Source organism: Prosopis cineraria, unplaced genomic scaffold (genome assembly GCF_029017545.1).
Source record: "Prosopis cineraria cultivar Desert tree isolate PC_DT_omini unplaced genomic scaffold, ASM2901754v1 PC7, whole genome shotgun sequence".
Classification (NCBI taxonomy): domain Eukaryota; kingdom Viridiplantae; phylum Streptophyta; class Magnoliopsida; order Fabales; family Fabaceae; genus Prosopis; species Prosopis cineraria.
This window is the reverse complement of record NW_026555338.1, coordinates 5,398,639-5,407,641: the sequence shown is the minus strand read 5'-3', so window position 1 is coordinate 5,407,641 and position 9,003 is coordinate 5,398,639. Positions and strand designations below refer to the sequence as shown.

Genomic DNA, 9,003 nt, shown 5'->3' with positions numbered 1-9,003 from the left:
AAACACTCAATTCAATCCTTCTCTTGGGTAGTTTCCTAATCTAACATCTTTTACCTTTGATGATCATTTTTAAATCTTTAACCAGAGTTCTTGAGTTTATGCTTGGATTATGGATCAATGAAAGGGAAGCATGCCTCTAAAGAAGTGTCTGCAAGTTGCCAACTAAATTAATATGAATCAATGACTTATGATCCTAGGGCTCAATCAATTTAGTGACTATATTGTAGGGCTCCACTATAAATTTGTTTAAGGGGAAATTACAATTGAAGACATTGTAAGAAACAATAATAACAAGACTTATCTCAATAGGTAAAGTCAACTACATGAATTGTATAATATCATTGTGCTCTATCATCAACCAATCTTTTAAAAATATTATTAAGAGTTTCATTCCACAACTTTCATAAGTATTTTCTTTTATTTTTCTCTACATCTCTTTATAAGACTTAAGGCGATCCATTTCACTCTCCTCATCAATACTTCCCACAGCATTCTCTATATGTGTCTAAATTATTTCAAATGATTTTCTACCATTTTTACTACAAAAGGTGTCACACATACTTTTTCTCATATATTTTCATTTTGTATTTTATCTTTTTATGTATGCATACACATTCATATCAACATTCTTATTTTTACTGCTCCAACTTTATACTCTTATTATTCTTTTAAAGTCTAATATTTACTACCATATAACTTATCTTTATAATTTAGCTTTAACAAGCCTAAAGTACCTAGTGAGTTGTCTCTACATGTACATAATTAATATGTGCTTTTGAATATTAAACAAATGTAGAATAATCTTGAAGAAATATGATTAATCTCACCTCATAAGTTGTAAATTAAAATTTTATAGAATGTCACTTACATAAAATAAAAAATATATTAAATTAATTACATTCTGACTAGAGACAACCCAACCAATGATTACTAAACTAATACCTTGGTCGATTCAATTACCAGTCTGATTTTTAACACCTTGAAAAGAATAAAGCCCTGGAAAATAGTTACATATCCTGGTTGGTGGCACCCTGTTAATTTTTGCTCGGGTTGATAAAAATAATTTAAGAGTTATAGTACAAAATTTTCATCTTTTTAAGGTATATATATTCTCTATTCATTAAAGTATTTCTCGTCTCTAGTCATTAAAACAGAAAACTTGATCTTATCCTTGAGCTGAGCTATATATAACGAGCATACTTACAGAACTCCTACAGAGTGAAATTCCGATTGAAATTAATAATATATAGTGAAGACGCGAGGAGAGAGATCCAAGAATTTAGCATAAAGCGAACTTATGTACATTTTTGCCTTCCCAACAAAACATCCTGATTACAAAGCATGCTTCATTTGTCAGGAGACTTTAATTCATGAAGCATAGATAGCTTAGAAACTACATATCTTGCTTTGGCTTCCGGCTCAGTTCGGAGTAATGGCCACCCATTAGCTGCAAAATCTCACCCCACAAATTTTCTGAGGAATCCGTTGAAGCCCCACAAAGCAAGCTTGAGCTACAAGCAGCCACATACCAATAATCTGACTCAATCTCCTCTCTCAACTGATCCAATTGCCATCCAGCATAGCCAACGAAGAATCTGAAATCCTGAGGCTTCAGTATTCCCTTCTTCACAAGCACAGCAGCTTCAACCAAACTGTTTCGAGCTCCAAAGCAGAGGCCCGGGATCACCTCTTCGAATCCTGGCAGCTTCAACTTCTCCGCTGTTCTTAACAAAAACATGCTTGCCTCAAGAGGTCCGCCAAAATGCAAAGAGCAGTCAGAGAACGTGGTTGCTAGATCAAGATTTGTGGGATTTATGTTTTTGATCCTTTTGTGAAGAGGGCGATTGATGATAACTCCAAAAGGCCCTTCTTGTGGGTGCCTAGTTCCAGATCTGAGAAGAAGTACAACAGTTCTTTCAAATGTGCGAATGCCATCAAGCTTTTCCGTGGCAACAAGTACACAGCCAGTCTCAGGTACCGGAATAGGGTGAGCCCACTTTGAGCCCAGAGGTTTGGAACTGTGCAATGTCCCACCTTGGTTGTGAGTATCAGATTCTGCTACTTCTTTCTGTAAATCAAGTGAATGCTTTCAGATATTCAAGCACAATCAAAGGTAGCAATTTTTCATTTCTTCTTACATGTGCCCCAATTGTAAATAAATAAAAGATGCCTCATAGAGAGATTAGAAATTCAATAAGTCAACAAGACAAGTGTATACCAACAGAAATTTCTAGCATTTGACAGCGGGCCAAAATTTATCACCAGCATTGTCCGCTATGGAGAAGGTTATCAGAAGACAGTCAAAGTCAAGTTGCAGCCTCAACCATGCATTGCCCCCAAATGGATGGCATTATGGAAAATCAATAAAAAGGGATCATCTTGCAACTGTCATGCATGTTTATATGACAGGTACGAAGAACAAGGAAATCATTATAACCTTCGAAGCATGAACACTAACAAGGAAAACCAAGAACGCATGAAAAATGACGTGGCATGCAAATATGTTGATATTCTTGACATTCAAATAATGATGTTTCAAACTCTCTAAGTGAAGCTATCTACTTGCCGAATCAAAAATTCAAACATTTTATAATATAACTTCCAAGGATGCTTGAAATATTCTTCAACAATCAAAATCTCCGAAACAAAACGATGTTCCAGAAGATTATTCAGTCACAAAAAGTATCAAGTTACCAATATATATATATATATGTATATGGGAAGAAATGTGATCATGTCATCAAGTTGGGGTTCCTCATTGTGTGTGTGTGTGTGTTTTCAGATTTCCGACCAGCTTCTCCAATGCATGTTTGAGCCAAGCAAAAGAAAATCTTCTCACTAAGACACAATACCCCTAATCCACCTATAGATAGGCATCCATGCTTTATAGAATATAACAAATGTCCCCAAACGTAAATATATTTTCAAAACTCAATCAAAATTATCCACTTGAAACAAACATGCAAGAACTATGGAAAAATAAGGTGACAGCTAGGCATGCTTTGAAGGAACAAATATATTACCAGCTCATCTCTGAATAGCTTTGCTCGGAATTCTCTCCAGTCCAAATCGGTACGATTAGGTTTCGCAGTATTCATGTCTGACTTCTTGTCATCAGAGGATTTGTTATCTCTAGCACCATCTCCTTCTGGGAGAGACTGCTCACCATCTCCTGTAATTAATCATTACATCCATGAACGTGGAGAAGATTCTACTCATAAGATCTAGTGAAATCATATTAATTATAAAAGTCAAAGCAATTCTTATAGAATAAAAAATCCACAGCATGTTGGCCAGACTTAGTCAAAGCACATATCAGACTCCCAACAATCTGTGGCTTCTTTGAAAAGATTATATACAGGCAATATATTTGAGAAAATTATATTACATAGGTTTTATTTCACTTCAATTTTTGGGACAAGTTCCAGGTCAGTCTTAATGCATCAAAATCAAACACAAAGTTATGAATCACCTAGTTCCCAAAAGTTCAATTGCCAATTCATCTTCCTCTACAACTTAAGAATCTTGATTGCGTGTGAAATACTTGATGAATACTGACTGATCAGCCCAGGCCCTAGTGTCGTCTTCTAGATGTTTCCGATCCAGAGATTCCACATTCTAAATCTGAGGAAACATGAAGTCTTGAAACCTAAAGAGTTTCTAGCCAAGATTTCATGGTGGCTGCTATTGTGTGGCATAAAAAAGCTAATCAATGCACCTCTCTTTGGGTCATTCTTATTTTCATAATAAACACATAACATGTGGCAATTGAAAAGGGAGAAAGTTAGCTGGCAATTGCTAGCAAATGAATGCTTCCACAAAATCCATGCAGTTAAGTATCATTAAATTTAAGAGCTTGCATAGAAAAGTTGTCAAGAAAATGAATGGAAGGATAAGTAGAGAAATGAAAGTCATAATATCCAATTTCTACAATGACCGAAAACAAAAGTTTTGGTGAATATCAAAATAAATTTTCTATCCAAGACCAATTAAAATAAATACATGAATTTCCATGTTTTGAATAGTGAAATGTATTTTTTAATTCTTTATAAAATTGAATAGAATGCTTAGAGTAACATCATGAACCTGATAGTCCATTGAGCTGTGTTTATAAGAGATGGAGGCTCATGGACAGTAAAGAGGTCTGGCAAGAAGGATGAAAGCAAGGGAACAAGGGAGAGACAGAGCAGTAACACAGTTATCTAGGGTTGCAGGTACGGAATGAGGCAAGCAATTAGCGTGTTTGGCTACAGAGGGTCTCTTGAAAGTCAGAGAAGAGGTTACCAACTTTACTATTTTTCTTATATTTTCTGCCGACTTTAGCTACTGTGTCAATTTCCTTTTCCATCATTTAAAGAAGGGGATTGCGACTAATTTCCCATTATTTCAAGCAATAATACAAGTCCTTATCATAATAAAATATATAAAAACGTGCTTAGGAAAAGTGATTACACAGTGAACCTCCAAAATTGTTTCGTCAAATTTATAGTGTCAAACATTTGAGTTAGAGAGATTCAAGCATTCAAGCATGATACATACAAGGTTGTACAAGATTGCTCATAATGAAAGAAACCCAAATTATAATTCATATGACGAAAATGAAGGTTTCGAAAATTTATCAAAAACAAAAATGTATGGTTTCCAAAATGGATATCCTGTTCTGGTTGGAGTATTTCTTTCAGAGTCAAAGTTCATTTGCATAAATAAAATGTGTTCTCAGCACCCCTTAATGTCTAGTAGAACTTAAACATACTTTACAAAATGAAAACAGCTATAAAAAGGGGATAAGGTGAGACAAAATTTGATCAAACAACTTATTATAAAAACTCTGATTAACTGCTGACATCTCATAAAATTTTCATGAGACAAAATTTGATAAAATTGTACACAAAAAATGGAGAAAGAAACGGATAAACATATCACCCAAGCTGGCAGCATTGCAACTGAGATGGACTAAATTGGAAGTACGCGTAAATTGCCAAGATAAATTTACAAGTAAATTTATACTTTATAGAGACCCGATTTATTCTTAAACTTTACAAGTAAATTGCCAAGACATAGAAACCATTGGGATAAATTTTACATAGTGTAAAACCAATTCACAACCCATCGAGAAAAATGTAATGCAGGATGACCTGAAAGACAAAACTGGCAAAAATTAAATCAGCCAAAAAGGGGAACTACGATTCTTTTCAGACCATGATGATATGAAACTGTCTTAAAATGCAATTAGCAAGATTTACCACATTATAGACTTTACATGATATCCTACATCAATTACCTTAGCATATTGATGAGAACAGACTATTGGCCAAATCAATAATCTTATGAACATAAGAACCAGATATTGGAGTTCACAAAAAGAAGTTAGCCAAAACATCAAACACAAATTGGACTTATCAGCTGAACTTCATTTAAAAGTTAGGACTTAGGACCAATAATTTAAGTCATTTGGTACATTTGGCTTCTTCATGTCAAATATTGTATGAGAGCAAATTAATTAAGGTATATGATAAAATTAGTGGCAGAGAAAGAAAATAACTTGTAGGAGGAGGGCCAAATTATTTTTTTTTTTAAGAAAAAACACAAATACATGTTTTTTTTTTTGGTTATTTTGTAATTTTATTCTTACATTTATTAATAATAATTTTTGAAATAACTTATAAGATAGAAAAGTCATTACATAGAAAATTATGTAAAATGAAATAAAAATATTTAAAAAATAATAAAAATATATAACCAAAAAAGGAAGATAAGAAAAAAAAAATACATGAACTGCATAAAAAAGTTCAGATTTTTAATAATTTCAAATATAGTAAATTCCCATGTTTGTTGTCTTGATCGTGTTTCAATGAATTAATATAAAAACTTTCATTGGTTTAAACTCTTGAGAATTTGACAAGACATCATTTAAGAATTCGAAGGTTCAATCCTTATGGAAGGATTTAACCTCTTGATAAACTGTGGAGTTTACATTTTTTTGCAGCATATATTAATAATTGTCATTCTCTACTTTTGTTTCGTTTCATTTTGTTTCTTTAACTAAAACAAAGCTACATAAATGATCGCGCTAAACTGCTAAACAAGTTGAGAACAGCCAAGAAAAGAAAGAAGTCTAAAAGTGAATTAAATTGCCCTAAATTCAAATAAAAAATAATCTTCTTTTGGGGTGGGGAACAGGTGTGACCGTTATCAATTTGCCACTGGATACAATGATATTTAAGAGTCCTATTTGATATGGCTATTGAAAGTTGACAGTTCAGTGATATAATTGGTACTTTGTAAAAATTACGAACAATGAAATTTCATAGATTTGTGACTCCATAATTGTTGCATGGCAGACCAGCAATAGATCTTATTATAGCTTATTTCCACTGGATCTTGAAATCTAAGATAGCAGGTTGAACATTACTGTGTACCAGAAGGCTTCTAATTTATAAGAGCATTGCCTATCATTTAGAAAGTGGCGACTACCATATTTTATGGCCACCACAGCCAAGGCATCTGCCATGACTTGAGGGTTTTATAACAGTGACTTAATCAGTCCCTAAACCACCGCACAATTCCAGCATGGTGGTTGACATTGGCACTTACAACATCACAGCAACTTTGTAACAAATTTGTCATGGAACCACAACACCAAAGAAAAAGAATCCCTTCTACCATGTTGAAAATGTGAATCTAGTTTAGTCATTATAAGGAACAAACATTGAAAGTTTGAGATGTACACTTTCATGGAATCACATAGTCCTTTCTCAAAGACAGAAGAAAGTTCTCTTGCACCAAGTTCAGACAGTGAGGCAATTTACAGAGGAACTAACATTGGACATTAAAGGTCTCAGTTTAAAATTACATTAAAACATAATGGACGTAAGAAAAATATATTTTTAATCAGTTTATCATAAAACTTTATCAAAAACGGGGAGAAGGAAGTTCTTGACTAAAATCCCAACTCATTGTCTGGAATGCATTCCAAGAAAAACTTTGCTTTTGCGATTAACTCTGTCATTTTATGTATCTCTTCCAACTTCAAATTGTGTTTTCAAGTTTCAACTGTTTGAATGGTAAGAGAAAGTGTAGGAACACAGACTCGGAAAATTGAATGAACAAGAAAAAAGTATTATTTTAAAGATAGATGTGACTTTTAACAAGCCCTTCGGTTGAATAAAAAGAAGATAGTATATCAAAATCAAAATCCATACAAACTTCCAACTAAAGGGGAGAAAATGGTAAATAACACTCATGAACTTCTACAAGGAGTAACTATCCAACTTAGCGCATAACAAATTAGGCCTTGTACCGGCAAGGGAAGTGTTAAAATATGTAATCAGATGTAACCAAAATCTAAAAAAATAAAAATAAAATAAACAACTCAGTTCAAGTGAGGAATGAAGATTCAATTATAATACTAGTCTACATCATTTCCATATTCAACCAACATGTGAAAAATCTAGGGAAGCCTCGTTATTTGTCAAGGTATGTTGATGAAAGGTCCAATTTTATCTGTATGGAAAGATCAAACTTTTCATTCAAAACAAGAATCTTTCGTTTTTTCTTTCATACCGTTCCCCAATGAACTAAATATGATGGAGTTTTCTACCAGCACCTATCACACCTAAATTTGTGCTAATTTAAGTTGATTATTTTCTATAGAATATGACCTTTTTCATCAACGTTGAATGCAATTATGATGCTCGGTCTGTCTCAATCCATTTTCGGTAAACAATGAAACGACTGAAAATATCTTCTTAGGCCAAACAATAATTAAGTATTTCAGAAAATTCAATTCTTCAAAGACAAAAGCACCTCCTCAGACAAGTACACCCACTATAATGCCACACTTCGAGCAGTTTGAAGGCCACAAAAACAATGGAAAAGAACAATCCAAACAGGGGAATCAAGTGAATTGCAGATATAGAAATTAAAACAACCTGAAGACGATGAATTATCATTATTCTTCTTCCCCATAGCTTTCACAGCAAATGGCTGATACCCTTTATAGCAGACCTTGCGCTTGGAAATTTTGATCCCAAAAATTCGCCCATCTTCAACTCTGGAAGAAATTCTCGTCCTTACCAAAGTCCAGCCAGAAGCGGGTCTCTCGCAAAACGAGTTTCCGACCAAAAGAGAGCTCCGAGTAATGTTCTTGACATGAACAGCACACAGATCCATACCACAACCCTCCCAGTTGAGCCTTTCTCTGAAAAGACGATCCCAGAAGATTTTCTTCTGGACTTTGACGTATGCGGATGATTTTCAATCTCAGCGTTGAAAACGAACGATGACGAAGAAAACAAGAAAAGGAAATAAACAAAGAAAGGAGTGGCGAAACAGAGGAAGATCAGGAAGAGAGAAATGATGGCAATGAAGGCGACGTTTTAGAGAAGGGGGAGAGAGTGAGTGCGCACGAATATGCTTTATTTAACTGATTTTGTGCGCAAGAGCTACAAGTGTCCAGCGTCAGCGCAAGTTAGCATGTCACAGCTTTGTCACCTGAACATGCGCCGGCGGCTTCACTGGGGACTGACAGGGTAGTTTACGGTGAACCTTAGCCGCGTAAGCCGTTCTTGAACTACAGTGCAATGCAAATATTTTCATAGGCAGGAGCTACGGTCACCTAACTTTTAATTTTTTTAATAAAATATAAGAATTATATATTTTTAATCTTTTAAGTTGGTATATTATATAAGTCTTGAGATATTAAATAGAACTAGACTGTTTCCCGTGTGCTGCACGGATTGAATTTAAAAAAATTGAAACAAACACTTTGGATATTACTTATATTAACACATTTAAAATTGTTAAAATTTTAAAAATTCCTCTATTTAATTATTTTTTTCTTTTTGAATTATTTTGTTCATATTAATCTTATCTTTGTTTCTCAAGCCTATAGTAAATTACAAATATAGTTTGAAAAGATTGAATTTTTAATTATTCCATCATACATGATTATGACGTGAAAACTTCTAAATATGTATCCTTTCTTTTTTTTTTTAAATGATG

At 33.8% G+C, this 9,003-nt stretch overlaps 1 protein-coding gene across 1 annotated transcript; it reads right to left on the bottom strand.

Moving 5' to 3' along the window:
- Positions 1-1,216: 1,216 nt before the first annotated feature.
- LOC129315720 (uncharacterized) lies at positions 1,217-8,402 on the bottom strand. Its single transcript, XM_054959694.1, has 3 exons — positions 7,932-8,402; positions 3,024-3,172; positions 1,217-2,068 (listed from the first exon to the last, which is right to left on the bottom strand). The coding sequence occupies exons 1-3, from the start codon at positions 8,170-8,172 to the stop codon at positions 1,394-1,396; spliced, it is 1,065 nt and encodes a 354-aa protein (XP_054815669.1). The 5' UTR covers positions 8,173-8,402; the 3' UTR covers positions 1,217-1,393.
- Between the last annotated feature and the right edge of the window lie 601 nt (positions 8,403-9,003).

Bases quoted from the DNA above. Each gene is read 5' to 3' on its own strand.
- LOC129315720 (XM_054959694.1), bottom strand. From the start codon at position 8,172: ATGGATCTGTGTGCTGTTCATGTCAAGAACATTACTCGGAGCTCTCTT. The intron at 3,173-7,931 runs GTTGTTTTAATT...GATTAATTACAG, and splicing joins TGATAATTCATCGTCTTCAG to GAGATGGTGAGCAGTCTCTC. The intron at 2,069-3,023 runs GTAATATATTTG...CTTGATTTACAG, and splicing joins AGCTATTCAGAGATGAGCTG to AAAGAAGTAGCAGAATCTGA.